At 35.4% G+C, this 16,229-nt stretch overlaps 1 protein-coding gene across 4 annotated transcripts; it reads right to left on the bottom strand.

Annotated features, from left to right (window-relative positions):
- Positions 1–2,068: 2,068 nt before the first annotated feature.
- Positions 2,069–5,005, bottom strand: LOC109171144 (vacuolar protein sorting-associated protein 32 homolog 2-like). Of its 4 annotated transcripts, none has more exons than XM_019320273.1 (8): positions 4,830–5,005; positions 4,585–4,707; positions 3,905–4,016; positions 3,580–3,665; positions 3,394–3,485; positions 3,141–3,255; positions 2,838–3,055; positions 2,069–2,413 (listed from the first exon to the last, which is right to left on the bottom strand). In XM_019320273.1, the coding sequence occupies exons 2-7, from the start codon at positions 4,654–4,656 to the stop codon at positions 2,861–2,863; spliced, it is 672 nt and encodes a 223-aa protein (XP_019175818.1). In that variant the 5' UTR covers positions 4,657–4,707; positions 4,830–5,005; the 3' UTR covers positions 2,069–2,413; positions 2,838–2,860. The 4 variants fall into 4 exon arrangements, with proteins under 4 accessions (XP_019175818.1, XP_019175820.1, XP_019175819.1 ...); XM_019320275.1 differs by having other exon boundaries at positions 4,585–4,704; positions 4,831–4,997; XM_019320274.1 differs by having other exon boundaries at positions 4,585–4,721; positions 4,806–4,997.
- Between the last annotated feature and the right edge of the window lie 11,224 nt (positions 5,006–16,229).

The following is a 16,229-nucleotide window of genomic DNA, read 5'->3' on the forward strand; positions in this document are numbered from 1 at the left end:
AACAGTTACTTATGAGAAAAAAAGTAATATTAATAAGGATAAAGTGATTGATTGATTGTTACTTATGAGATACAATATAATACTTTTAAATCAAAATATAATATTAAAAGTTGAAAAGTTACTCAGAAGGAAAATTGTAACACTAATGAAAATTCGACATGTCTGGCATGAGACGTTAAACGGTCTCTCATAGAAGATTTTACCAAGAAATTATATGTTAGGGCAAAAAGCTTGAATGATTAAGTTACATGTCAGCCCTCTTTGTTAAAGGCTGAATGACAAAAAATTAAATTAGGAAATGAGAACTAGTTATGACAAACAAATAAAAGTCAATGATATAATAAATCAGAACTAAAAAGTATAAGTAACAGGGCGTTTGGTTGGACGGGGGGAATTATGTGGGAAAGTCATTGTAATTCCATGGGAGTTAAATTACTGGGAATAAAGTGAGAATTTAAATTCCAGTGTTTGGTTGACAGGAATAGAATTACTGGGAATTTCAATTCCAATGTTTGGTATATATAGGAATTGAAAGGGAATAAGTAGTATAAAGTCAAAAATGTCAATTATTGTTATTATACATTAACTAGTATTTGTCCCGTGCGATGCACGGAAAATATGTTATAAAAATATACCCTATATGAGGTTTATTCATATATAAAATTTTTGTTATTTAATAATTATTATGTGTAAATTCCTATGATAAAATTATGAACCTAAATATATTTACAATTAAAATAATATTTAAGGTGGGTGATTACTACAAATCTTAAACTATATTAAAAATTTAGTACATAGTATTTAATATTACAAATTTTTAAGAACTTAGTAAACTACAATAGTAATTGAATTACAATTTTAGAGTCACCACGGATCAAAATTTTTAGACCTTTGAGATTTCTAACTCTAGATGTAGCAACATACAATTGACCTTTAAAGACCAAAATCACAATCTTAGTTCGAACATTGATTTTTTCTTCCAAATACTATCGAATTAAGTGTGTAATCAATAAAAGTTGAGAACTAATAATTCGAGAATATAATCTTAATGTTACTAAGCCTATTTCACGTCAATTAAGTTGGAGAGTGTTGTTGAATAGTATCCGATGAATCCACGAATAACGCATCTTTGTCTTCGTAGTCCTCAATATGTACATCAACAATCTTAAATATTAGGCCGTCTAGCTATGCCATATATTAATTTCAAACTTATGAACTTTGGGGTTGCATGCAATAAAAAGTATATTTTAAATATACTAAGGGTACATTATATATGTATGTAAGGTACTTTCAATATAAAAATAATATATTGTTAATATATTAAAAATGTATTTGATATTCATGATCCATACAATTATGTGGACCATCGTTCACACAATAATTTGCCAGTAAAAATTGAAATATAAATAAATATAATAAATAAATAAGTATATATATATATATATATATATATATATATATATATATATATATATATATATATATATATATATATTAGAAACTGTCAGTGGAAATTATTGCAATTATTATTATTGCAATTATTATTATTATTGTTATTGTTATTATAATTAACAATATTATTATGGTCTTGTGAAAATTAAATGTTGATTATCACCATATAATTTTCACAAGACCATATAGCTTTATTATATATAGGATTTTAGGTTAAAAAAGGAAGGAGTAATTTTGACTCATTACTATATTTTTTTCCCAGGAATTAAAATCCCAGGGGGACATGGGATTTTAATTCCATGAAAATGGGAGAATTGCAATTCCCTCCAATCAAACTACGAAATTTAATGGTCTTTGGAATTAGGTGAGAATTAAGTGGGAATGGAATTTAAAATTCCTCCAACCAAACGCCCTGTAAAATGTAACAATAAGACAATAGTTACAATGAAATTTTCTCAAATTGTAAAATCAAAGGAGCAATTTACAATCCTAGAGAGATTAACCAAATTAGCAATAACCTATTGAATAGGTTACAACTTACAATTGTAGATTTTGAAGTTAAAAGATCAAAAGTGAAAAAACAACAATAGTTGAGAGACTAAGCCAAAAGTAACTCTTAAAAATCAGTACAAATCCTTACCCACCTTATTTATTGATAAATCTTTAACATTTTCATCAGTTCAAACATATATAGTCTATGTCTCTATTTATGGTAAGGACCTAAAGTTACAATTTCCACATAATTTCATTTCCTACAGTGCCAAGTTTACAGACTAATGACCCAAACAGCAGCGGAGGTAAGTGAAAGTGTAACATTTCCAAGCAAGGACAATAGTACAGTGTTCACAGAATTCATATCTATAACATCTTTTATATACACATCTTATTTATTACTGATGCTTGTATATACACTCACTCTCCATATAGCTTCCTTGTAATTTGTTGAAGTTGTAATAAGTACCTGCAGTAAGGTGAAACATTGAATTAATATAGGCAACAAATTTAATAGTATCATCTACCGACATTAAAAATTGTGGGTGTTCTCCAAACTGCCAATAGGCCTGCAACAAAGAATCCAGGATTCTGTATATTCCGGATTGGTGTGTTGAAAAATAAAGAGTTAGGTTTATCTATAGGGGTGTGTCTGTTTATGAATAGGTGTACTTACAGTTATGTGTTTGTATATATATATGTACTATGCTTCTTCACAGATAATACTAATACATTTTAGTCTTATATACACTTTCTATTCCTTGATTTTTCATCATTGCTTCCGCCTAACTGGCGGGTGGTGTTATTCTCCACCCGCCAAGCCATTCCATCTTCTAAATTCAACAGTGTCCATCTATAGCATCAGTTCAATGTCAAGATTAAGGCCTAATTACCAGCAAAACCAACAGAAATGGGATTAGCTCAGAGCCATTTCTGCTCGCAAAGCTGCAAGTTCATCTTCCTCTTCTGTTTGCTGCTTAGGAGCAAGGCGAGCTGGTTGTTTGCCCGTTGGGACTTGCACTCGAGCAGCAGGGGCTGAAGTTGCAGGTTGAAGCAACTGTTCTTCCAACTCGGCTTCTTCCAATTCTTCAAGTTCTGCCTCCAATTCATCCTGTAGAATGTGCAGTATTTCGTTCTATTAGTACGTACATATTTAAATAAAACAAAGCCAAATGTATATCGGGAGTTTGAGGAACCTCGTCAAAGTCGGCTGCTGCACCAATTGGAGTAGCCAATGCTTCCTGTATCTGTTTCATGTTCTCGGTCTGTTCATTTATTTCATCCATTGTCTTGTCCACGTCATCAATATTCCTATAAAATAAATATGCAGTTCAGGTCGAGATAATTACGCAAATGCACTCTTTCATTATGAAAACGAAATCAGGGTATTACTGCTCAATTTTAATTGTAAAAGACATAGTTCACTAAAAGAGTAAATTTGCAACTCACGTGGCTTTTTGCATAGATTTCATTGCTGCTGCCCCAGTTCTCAGAGCATCAACAGTTTCAGTTGTAGCTTTTGCTCCTTCTAGCATTATCATCTGGACATTGAGAAAGGTCAATCTGAAATTTGAGCAATGCCCAACAAAAATTATCAAAGCACAACATAAAAAGTCACCCGCCAAGGCAACAAACCTGATCATGGATACGCAGCTGGAAATTGCCGAGCTGCTCAATTTGCTGCTCATAAAGCCTCTTCCTTTTCAAACATTGTATAGCCGCTGCAAGTGAATAAAACAGTACAGGTTTTCATACACAGAATGTCATAGTATCTTAAAAGTCCCTCATTACTTATTAGTCTACAGTCACCGGCCATTACACATAAAAATATAGCCAAACATCATATAAAATATGTAATTAGTTAGTGAAAATAATTTGAATTCCCGAGTAATCATTAACACTAAAAATAGAAGTCGACCGATCAGTCAAATGAATGGGTTTACAAGGCAGGATAATATACAATCTAGCAGTACTCTCTTGTTCTTTGCTCTTGTAAATTCTTTAGCCTTCTCCACCTCTACAGAAGCCTTCTTTTGAAGAACTTTCTCTTTCTTCTCAAGCATCTCCAGAGTCTAGACAAATGAAGAAAGTCAAGAAACACAACTAAAACAATTGGAACTAACTTGGGAGAAAAAAACAAATCATATCAAATCACAGAATACCAGATTATCAATAATTACATGCATTAAAAAATGAAGATATTTTTAATCAAATCCCCACTCAAAATCAAGCTAAGTTAGCCATGACCATACTGTACAAATTTTTTTGTACCATCATTTGATTAATCTATGGAGTATGCCAATTCAAGGCTGTCAGTGAATATAAAATCCGGTAACACTTGTAATATAATGCAATATTTTGTAGAAATAGCATTTTCCCATAAATGTTCTTTAAAGAAATAGATGCTACCTGAAAGTAAAATACTCCAGAAAGTAATACTCCAACAGATTGAATTTGACAACGTGAGTAATTAAAATACTTTCATCCTAAAATCAACCAGGGAGTTCCAAATTGAAAATTTTCTGGCAATATTCATCAAGCTATCAACTAAATAAGTTCAGGTATCAAAGCAATACATCGTACTGCAACATATACACAAGTTTATTTATTCGAATAGATCGTGCACAAAGTGATTATTACCTCGTTTAACTTTTCTATGCTTGTGAGAGCATTACTTTCCTCCTTAGGTTTTCCGAAAATCCGAGAAAACATCTTTACTGATTCAATATATATCACAACCGCCTCAAACCAATATTCTGACTACAAAACATTAAAAATTCCATAAATTCAGTAGCAAAAAATAACTAGCGAAACAAGAAGTAATTCATCAACCATGAAATCTCCAAGAAAAGTCAAAGTCAAGGATCATCCTGAAATTATTGCACAATTCGGGTTCGGAATAGGCAGTTAATCGACCCGATCGAACTGAGAGCAAGCAAAAATGAGCCCTTTTGTTCTCCACAACGATGCCAGTTCGCCGGATGCAAATCGTGAAATTTGGGGTTTACTCTGACTTAGACGAGAAGTTTGAGACATTGAATCGGGTAACCGTCAACCCAAGTTTAATAATATATATATATATATATATATATATATATATATATATATATATATATATATATATATATATATATATAAAAGTAAAATCCTCCTATTTCATTTTCCCCCCAAACTTTTGTAGTCAAATTAATTAAATATTTTATATTTTATTGGTCAAATACTTGATAAAGCTTATTTGGTAAGCAAATGAAAAATGGAAATTTAGAACAAATTGCACTTTTGGTCCTGTGAGTATTAGGGTACTGACAATTTGAGTACGTGACTTTCAAAACTCCCAATTTAGACCTTTAACTATGCAAAAATTGGCAGATTTGGTCCTCCGGGCCAAATTGTCGGCCAATTTTGGCCGGAAAAACATAAATTGGTTCGAATTTATTTGTGTTGAGGGCAAAATCGTCATTTCACTCCCTTCTTCTTCATTCTCCCTTTCTTCTTCGTTCTTCTTCTTCTTTTTCTTCTTCGTTCTTCTTCTTTGCTGCTTCTTTAATCTATTACTTGTAGCTTTTGTTATCATTAATAATTTATTTTGAATTTCTAAATTGTTAAAGTAGAATCACGACAGAAGGTGAAATGAAGAATGTGAATTTACGACAAAAGCAGAAATAAATTCGAAGAAGAAGAAGAAGAATGTTAAAGTAGAATCACGACAAAAGCATAAATAAATTCGAAGAAGAATGTTAAAGTAGAATCACGACAAAAGCACCAAAGAAGAAGAAAGAAAGAAGAAGAAGAACGAAGAAGAAAGGGAGAATGAAGAAGAAGGGAGTGAAATGACGATTTTGCCCTCAACACAAATAAATTCGAACCAATTTATGTTTTTCCGGCCAAAATTGGCCGGCAATTTGGCCCGGAGGACCAAATCTGCCAATTTTTGCATAGTTAAAGGTATAAATTGGGAGTTTTGAAAGTCACGTACTCAAATTGTCAGTACCCTAATACTCACAGGACCAAAAGTGCAATTTGTTCTGGAAATTTAGTAATATCAATATTATGCATTTTTTTTTTATTTATTTAGGAAGGGGGAAACCCAGAAAAGGAACAATGAGTATTTACATGGGATCATTTACACTACGCCAATGCGGATAACCATCATGATCGTCTTCTAGAATATCTACTATACCGTCTGGTGGCTTCGTAAGGATATGAACTCCTTTAGGGAGATGTCTAGCCAACTTTGCAATGAAATCAGCGGCGCAATTCTGCTCACGAACCGTAGACACTACCTGCCAAACTTCAAAGGTCCGAAGTTCTTTCATGCATGCCTGGAGAATGTTATGTACCACAGACCTTGGGGGTGAATTGCTGTTTATATAGCTAGGTAGCTCGCTGGCATCCGTTTCAAAGATAACTCTTTTGAATCCCAATGATGCTGCTAATTGGATACCTTTTAGTATAGCCCACGCTTCTGCTTCTAATGGACCACATCTACCAATATTATATGCAAAACCTTGGATCCAGGCTCCCTAGTTGTCGCGAATGAGTCCACCCGCACTTGCTTCCATCGTAGGGTGAGCTACTGATCCATCAATGTTGATTTTTACAAAGTCATCTTGTGGTTTAGTCCAACAGAATTGTTTCCATGCGGCTTGTACTGACTGTGAGTGTGATCCTTTAGCTCTCGCAAAGGCTCTTTCGATTTCAACAACCTGAGCATTTATCCAGGTGATCTTCATGTTCATCGGCTTTCTAGTATTGCTAAAGATTGCCTCGTTCCTCCATTTCCATATCCACCATAAGGCAGTAACAAATAATAGACTATCATTGGAAGGTCTATTATCATTTCTCCTGAGATTCATTCCTTCCAATAGCCATAACTCGAAGGGCTTTGAGCTGAGATGATCGAATATCGTGGGAAACAGCGCTTTCCAGACCTTACTTGCCTCTGGACAGGTTCTCAACACATGATCCGCATCTTCTATCAAATTGGGGCAGTGCCAGCATTTGTCGCAGTTAGTGAATCCCCTCCTTACTCTGTTTTTATTCGTCATAAGTCTGTCGTGCAAAGTTAGCCAAAGAAATGTTCGCATCCTGTTGGGCACTTTTAATTTCCATACACTATTCCATTTAGCTGCTTCCACAGGCTGTGAATCACCAATCAAGTTGTCATATGCAGTGGATACTGAGAATTCTCCGGAGGCTTCCCATCTCCATCTTATGTAATCAACGGCCTCGGGATCATCCAATATGATAACAGCAGCTAGTTCGGACAGAACTTCTTCCGGCAGGAGGTGGTTTAGCTCATTCCAATTCCATCCTATGTTTGGGTCCCAATAGTAAGACACTGGTTTGTGTAAATCCAATAATGGAATGATACTAATAGCCACATCTATAAGAGGCTTATCTCCTATCCACTTATCAAGCCAAAAAGCAGTAGAAGCACCATTTCTCACTTGTCTAATGACGCCATTCATCAGTACCGGAACAGTTTTAAGAATACCTTTCCAAATATTTGACATGGAAGCCTTGGGTTGCCAGGAGGCACAATCTACTGACGAGGCAGAGTATTTTGCCTTGATAATTCTTGTCCATAAGTTGTCTTCCTGCTGCAGAAGCCTCCATCCAAGTTTGGCCATGAATGCAATATTCATGGCATCTAACCTTCGAATTCCCAGACCCCCACCTGCTTTGCTTCGAGTAACCACATCCCACTTGACAAGATGGCATTTTCTCTCTTCATCACTACTTCCCCATAGGAAATTCCTTATAAGCTTTTCCATAGATAAGATCACCCCAGTCGGAAGGAGAGTCGTTTGCATCGAATAATAGGGAATGGATGTCAGAACCGATTGTGCCAAAACCTGTCTGCCAGCTAGAGAGAGGGTCTTGGACTTCCAGCCAGCTAATCTAGCTTTCATTCTATCAATGATACCCGCAAAGGACTCCTTTTTCAACCTACCATGGATTGAAGGAACTCCAAGGTACTTTCCTAGATCGGATACAATCGGGATACCAGTAGCTGCTGCAATTGACTGCTGCAACTCTAGGACAGTATTATTTGAGAAGAACAACATTGACTTCTCAAGACTTACTTTTTGGCCGGAGTCCAAGCAAAACTCGTCCAAACACCTCTTCATCTCTGAGGCTTGTTCCACTGTTGCCTCCCCAAACAATACAAGGTCATCTGCAAAAAAGAGGTGAGAAATATAAGGTCCATGTCTAGTAACTTTAATTGCTTTCCACTGTCCATGATCAATAGAGTTCTTAATTAAATGGCTTAGTCTTTCGATACACAAAACAAAAAGTAAAGGTGAGATGGGGTCTCCCTGTCTAATTCCGCGTTTGGGGTAGAACCATTGAGACTGCTGATTATCCCATAAAACTGCCAGCCTAGATGTGGATAAGCATTCCTTTATATTTCTTCTCCAGCTATCACTGAAGCCTATATCGTGAAGGGTGTCATCGACAAATCTCCAAGAAAGCCTATCATATGCTTTCTCAAGATCGACCTTCAATAGCATGCAACCTGTAGCTCCCCTCTTGTACTTCATTGAATTCAGGACTTCCTGGTAAGCAAGGATGTTATCTGTAATCAACCTTCCGGGAACGAAGCTCGTCTGATGTTGGCCAATTAGCTGAGAACACCTTTTAGTCTTGTAGCCATTACTTTCGTAAGGAGTTTATATGTTATATTGCATAATCCAATAGGACGTAACTGCCTCACTGACTCCGGGTTTGAAACCTTTGGAATGAGCGAGATAATTGTGTCATTACACCCTTCCGGTAATCGACCTTTTTCAAAGAACTCCGTAACATGCTTGAATAGAGAACTTCCAGTGATGTTCCAAGTTTTCTGGAAAAAGCTCGCGCTAAAACCATCAGGCCCAGGTGCCTTGCAAGGTGCCATGTCAAATAGAGCCTGCCTAATGTCTTCAACGAGAAAGGGAGCGTTCACCTCACGCCAATCTGATACAGAGAGTTTAGGAAAATGGCCACGTGGAAGTCTCTTCTGGTTATCATCTTGTTCTTCTGAAAATAGTTTCATAAAGTACTCTCGGACATGCTCCCTTAACTGCCCTTCCTCTGTAATCCACTGACCATCAACTTTTCTTAATGCTTTAACGCTAGATTTGTTCTTCTTAACCGAGGTAGCTATGTGGTAAAAACGTGTATTGCGATCCCCAGAAGTTATCCACTCTTCCCTCGATCTTTGGTACCATAGTAGTTCTTCTTGGTATAGCGTTTCGTCTAATTCCAACTGCAGCTTCTTATCCAATCTAATTAAATCCGAGCGACCACAAGATGCCAGACTACGTTGTACCCCTTTAATTCTTGCCAAAATACGCTCTTTTCTCTGGAGTATATTACCAAATGTATCTTTATTCCATTCTGTGAGCACCTTTGCTAGATTTCCTAAATTGGCTTTCAGATCATCGCTTTTGTTCCATGCGATGTCCACCACCTTTTGGAAGATGGGATGAGTAGACCATGCTATATTAAACCTGAAATTCCTATTCCTAGAAACCAAAGGAGGTGAAAAAGTCCTTATAAGCAGAGGTGTATGGTCTGATCCTACCATTGGCAAGTGCTCAACGGATGCTTCTGGAAACTTCAGCTTCCATCCAATGTTACAAAGAGCTCGATCAAGGCGAGCTCCTTTAAACGTGGTAGAGTTGACACCTCGCATCCATGTGAATATTGGACCTGAGAAGCCTAAATCTACCAAGCCTTCCCGGAAAATCCAGTTGTTGAAATCTGCACTTCTTGAAGAAGTAAATCTTTCCGGGTTGCTAACCTCGTCTTGGCTAGTAACTGAGTTAAAGTCTCCCGCTACCAGCCAAGGACATTGTGGGTTCTCCGACTTGAAATTCAGTTCGGTAAAAAGTTACCTTCTCAGAGAGAGCTCCGGGCTACCATAAACTACTGTAAACTTCCAAGAATCAGGAGAGCCATTATTAACCTGCAAAGTAACATATTGGGGATGGGTACACAAAATGTCAATGGCTATTGACTTCTTCCACAGAATCCATATGCCCCCAGAGAAGCCAACAGCTTCAACTCTAATCCATTCTTCAAATCCTAAACCTGCACAAATCTTGTTAGCATGAACACCAGAAACCTTAGGTTCTAACAGACAAATCAAGGACGGGTTATAGACACGCAAAAAGTGTTTTAGGGTGCGCCTAAAAGAAGTAGAGGCCGCACCCTGACAATTCCACACAAGACAAAACATAATTAACGAAATAAACCGGACAAAGCACTTAAACGTGCTGGGGGTTAGAAACAACAAGACCAACACGGTCAGCAAACATCACTGCCTCAGACATGGCTATATCAGGAGGAACGGATTCTTCTGAGAGATCATGCGCAGCGTCCGGAGGTACCTCCTTGATGTTATTAAAACTCGCCATCGGAGAGTCAGATTGGGCAGTCACATGGTAGACCCTCGTGCTAGATATGTTACGTCCTTGATTGGAGCCTCTAACCACTGTGTGTTCCGATTCCGCAGCTGCCCTGTTTGGGCCTCCGCCTCTTCCACTTCTTTCTCTGGCCACTTCTCGTGTGGTAACTTGTGGTTGTTCTACTGAGATCCTCTGGCTACCACGACTATGGTTAGCTTCTGGAGAACTCTGGTTAGGCCGATTCTGCGTTCTCCCATGGCTTGTTCTTATTCTGGGAAGGTTCGTTCTTGGCTGTTGAAATTCTATCACTCTTGGTGGCTGATCTTGATTTTGGTCCATAGGTTCATCTTCTACCATGTTTAGGGGAATAAACCGAGAATGCATAACTATACCTTCTACCGCCACTCCACCAGTAACAGGTACCGGTACAGGTTGAGGTATGGCTCTGTGTTGCTGTATGGGAGGTTGGCGAAGGTTTCTGTTGCGAGGCCTCCTGTCTTTCCTAGTAACAAGCATCCAAGAGCCATATTTCTTGGAAAAATCCTGGGCAGGAACGGTTGATTCTCTTGAAATTTCATTGATGCCACCTTGATGCCCGTTCTCTGGATCAGTGTTACTCTCCCCTTTGCCACATTGCTCACGGCGGTGACCATACATACCACATTCAAAACAAATGAGGTGTATGCCTTCATACACAATGGGCCATTCCTCGAAGTCCAGAACATATTTAAATAATAGCGGCTTAGAAATGTCAACTTCGATACACATTCTTGCGAATTTACCTATTGAAGAAAGACTGGTTGTACTGTCGATCTTCACAGGCCGGCTGATTGATCTTCCCATCTTCATGAGAAATTCCTCTTCAAAATATTCTATCGGCATAGTTGGAAATCTGACCCAAACCAGCAACTTCGTAGTCTTGTTCTTACTTGGCCTGAAATTAGGTTCCCATTCTTGAACTACCAAGTAATGATCCAAGATCACCCAAGGACCTTCGTATTTGGCAAACTCATAATCCCTAAGCGATTCGAACTTAGCAATGAAGTAATCTTGGTCAAGTGCGATAAGCTCAAAAACTGATTCCGGCTTCCACATCTTCTGCAACCGCTGTCGGAGATAAGAGTAACTAACTGTTCTGCCAAAAACCTTTATAATCAGCGATCTCCTCCAAGGCCTCCGTAGCCTTTCTTTTTCTTCTCTGGTGACCAAAATAATGGGGTAATCTGACACAAAATTGTCCTCATCCATTCTATCATCGTCAGAGACTACCTCCTGCTCTGGATCTACAGTAGAGTTCCGACCTACCCAGGCCTGATTCGGAGTAGCAGCTGGAGTTCTCCACTGATTGGAGTCGGGGGAAGCCATCCCCATTGGCATGGGTGAAGCTTGCGCTGCATGTATAGTCTGCGAAGGCCCGGCTTGGTTTGAAGGTTCACGCCCCCTTTTCGTCTTCTTCGTTGAACGTTCCAACAAATCTTGATCCTCCGGCGACCGATGAGTCGCCATCGGAGACGACGCCTCAGAGAGAGTTTCAGACACGTGTTCCATTAATTTCATTTAAAATTTTAATTAATCAATAGTTTCGAAGCTCAATATTATGCATTAATTAGGAATAAGATTAATTAGGAATATTAATATAATGAATTGATTAGGAATATCAATATAATGAATTGATTAGGGCAATACCTTAAATAAATAAATACACTTTCTTTTTGAAAATTTTTATAAATTTATAATTCTCATATTTTTCACCTATAAATACAATGAGTTGATGACTACAAAAATTATAAGTCTTCATTTTATATTGCATCCCTTTTTTCCCACTAGGTCTTCAGCCTTGATCATTCAGTTTAGCCGCGTTTCGAAAATAACGGTAGGTTTAGCATTCAAGTAGTTTGATTGGATTAGATACAATACGTTTTTCATGGTTGTGTTGTCCAAATTTAATACTTTTTTCAGCGAAAAGCTATTCATATCATATGCCTAGATTATGATTTATTCTGAATATTTCTACGGTTACTCCAAGTCCATTTCATATATTGATTTTTTGCTTCTATTGAAGTTTCATTATCATTGATGAAAGACACCCTCATGTGAATCTTGCTTTGAGTGGTGCCTACTCTTGCCCGTTTAAAGGGATGCTGAGTGTTGACTCCTATAATCTCTCTCTTCATTTTTTTGCTATACTGTCATTAGTCAAGAATTTAAAATGCCACACAATAAAATGTGTGACTCATGGGTGATTGGAGAATGAGGAGTGGTTAAGTGTTTTTGTTGTAATATAGACGACAAGATATAGCAGGAATCGTCTTTAATACATCAATTGACTATTATTATATTCTTCTTAGTTCTTTGTGTTGATTATTGAAGTAATCGGACTTCTGAAGTTCTGATTTGTTAAGTTGTTTTATTCTCATGGTGCCGATTTTGACAGTTATGAAGTTCATGCTCAATTCCTCATTGTATAGGTCAAAAGTGTATTTATTTTTTGGCGTAATTATGGGATCACCATAATTACTCCGTAGTAGTAGTAATAATAATAATAATAATAATAATAATAATAATAATGATAATAATAATAATAATAATAATTGGTAATATTATTGTTCAAATATAATATTAAAAAAATTAATTTTAATTGGTAATCTATATTCTATATTAATCTATATTTATATTCTATATTAATTAATAAAAACAAATCCTCCTTTACAAGTTCCCGCCTAAACAATTAATAATAATATGAAAAAATGAACAAGAATGGAAGGAAGCTGTACGCCCAAACAATTAATAATAATATTGGGAAGAAAATTAATAATAATATGGAAGAAAATATTAGTCATGTGAATTTTTTCTACACTCTGAAAAATGGAAAAGAATCAATAAGCAGTATAAAGAAAATAATCATTAAGATATTTTACTATTAATCTTTTACGGAAGATTTTGCGTAAAAAATAGAATAGAATTAGTTATTAATAATTTAGCCTTATTTTACTAATAATATTTAAGAAAAATTCTGCGTAAAAAAATGTAATAGAATCGGCTCTTAATAATTTAGCTTTATTTTACTATATTAATCTTTAAGAAAAATTCTGCGTAAAAAAAAAGTAATAGAATCGGTTACTAATAATTTAGCTTTATTTTACTATTAATCTTTAAGGAAGATTTTGTTAAAAAATAAAATAGAATTAATTATTAATAATTTAAATTAAAATTAAAGTACATATATTTTCCTATTCGTAATACAATTTTACTTATTATTTTACAAAATCTTCAAATAATAATTGGTAATATTATTGTTCAATTATAATAAAAACTTTAATTTTAATTAGTAATCTAAATTCTATATTAATTAATAAAAACAATATCCTCCTTTACAAGTTCCCGCCTAAACAATTAATAATAATATGAAAAAATGAAAATGAATGGAAGGAAGCCGTACGCCAAAACAATATAGAATAATATTGGGAAGGAAATTAATAGTAATAATATGGAAAAATAGATATGAATGGAAGGAAATATTAGGCAGGGGAATTTTTTCTACACTTTGAAAAATGGAAAAGAATCAATAAGCAGTATAAGAAAAAGGATCATTAAGATATTTACTATTAATCTTTTAGGAAAGATTTTGCATAAAAAATAGAATAGAATTGGTTATTAATAATTTAGCCTTATTTTACTATTAATCTTTAAGAAAAATTCTGCGTAAAAAAATGTAATATAATCGGTTATTAATAAGTTAGCTTTATTTTCCTATTAATCTTTAAGGAAGAGTTTGTTTAAAAATGAAATAGAATCAATCTATCTGTATATAATTAAAAACAAAATCATCCTAATTTATTTTCTGCCCAAACTTTTGTAGTAAAGCTTATTTGGTAAGTAAATCTTAAATGGAAATTAAATAAAATCTATTAATTCGTAAATAATAATAATAATAATAACAACAACAATAATAATAATAATAATAATAATAATCATCAATCATCATCATCATCATCATCATCATCATCATCATCATCATCATCATCATCAATCATCATACATCATCATCATCATCATCATATCATCATCATCATCATCATCACATCATCATCATACATCATCATCAATCATCATCATCAATCATCATCATCATCATCATCATCATCATCATCATCATCATCATCATCATCATCATCATCATCCATCATCATCATCATCATCATCATCATCATCATCATCATCATCATCATCATCATCATCATCATCATCATCATCATCATCATCATCATCATCATCATCATCATCATCATCATCATCATCATCATCATCATCATCATCATCATCATCATCATCATCATCATCATCATCATCATCATCATCATCATCATCATCATCATCATCATCATCATCCATCATCATCATCATCATCATCATCATCATCATCATCATCATCATCATCATCATCATCATCATCATCATCATCATCATCATCATCATCATCATCATCATCATCATCATCATCATCATCATCATCATCATCATCATCATCATCATCATCATCATCATCATCATCATCATCATCATCATCATCATCATCATCATCATCATCATCATCATCATCATCATCATCATCATCATCATCATCATCATCATCATCATCATCCATCATCCATCATCATCATCATCATCATCATCATCATCATCATCATCATCATCATCATCATCATCATCATCATCATCATCATCATCATCATCATCATCATCATCATCATCATCATCATCATCATCATCATCATCATCATCATCATCATCATCATCATCCATCATCATCATCATCATCATCATCCATCATCATCATCATCATCATCATCATCATCATCATCATCATCATCATCATATCATCATCATCATCATCATCATCATCATCATCATCATCATCATCATCATCATCATCATCATCATCATCATCATCATCATCATCATCATCATCATCATCATCATCATCATCATCATCATCATCATCATCATCATCATCATCATCATCATCATCTTACACCCGATTTTGTATATTCCTACTTGGTTTATGATAAACCCGATTCACATAACACTACAAGAAAAATTGCTATTCACAACAGAAGAATTCCGCCACGAAAACATAAAATTCTGTCGCGGATCGCATTTTGCGATGGAATTGCGACAAAATCTATTCCGTAGTCACCAAGCTTGTCGTATTTCATTCCTGGATTGTTTCCATGCATGTTCTACTCTCTCATTGTACCAATAAATAGTATTAGCAGTTATCATCTCAATCAGTTGTCCTCCTTGTTCAGTAGTCATACCCAAGAATACTCCTCCAATCGAGGATGCATCCATAATAGCTTTCACATAGTCAATGTGTTGTTCTCCTTGTTGAAGTAAAAATCAGGAGATGTCATGGACTTCTTAAAACTCAAGTGACTTTGATATGAAGACATTATTGGTGATGATGCAATCTCAAATGCACATCATCACCAAGCTGCAAGCTGACATAGAAGGTTTGAGAATCCAAGGAACATGCTCATGAGTACAAGATGCCCAATCTTCCCAGTGCACTAATGGCAAGCTCCTTGCTAGTACAAAAAATCCTAGGCAACAAATATATGTTGCTGCAACTCCAAAATATAAGTATGTTTTAATCAACACCAAAATATTAGTATGTTTTAATCTTAAAAATCTATAATACAAACCTTGATTTTTTTTCTCCCACCACTCATCGGAGCCACTAATTTTATTTGTACTAGGATCCCACCCTAAACCGGTTTCACCACGTTTCAGATGCTTCCAAGATCTCCATTTTTTTTCATAGCATCCCACTTATTCTTTAAACTTCTATGTGCAATTTTCCGTTTGGCGGTAGCTTCAAACTCT

The sequence above is a fragment of the Ipomoea nil genome, unplaced genomic scaffold (assembly GCF_001879475.1).
Source record: "Ipomoea nil cultivar Tokyo-kokei standard unplaced genomic scaffold, Asagao_1.1 scaffold3394, whole genome shotgun sequence".
NCBI lineage: Eukaryota > Viridiplantae > Streptophyta > Magnoliopsida > Solanales > Convolvulaceae > Ipomoea > Ipomoea nil.

Coding starts and splice junctions, on each gene's coding strand:
- LOC109171144 (XM_019320273.1), bottom strand. CDS start 4,656: ATGTTTTCTCGGATTTTCGGAAAACCTAAGGAGGAAAGTAATGCTCTC. Junction 3,486..3,579: donor AGCTGCGTATCCATGATCAG/GTTTGTTGCCTT, acceptor CTCAATGTCCAG/ATGATAATGCTAGAAGGAGC. Junction 3,056..3,140: donor CAGCAGCCGACTTTGACGAG/GTTCCTCAAACT, acceptor CACATTCTACAG/GATGAATTGGAGGCAGAACT.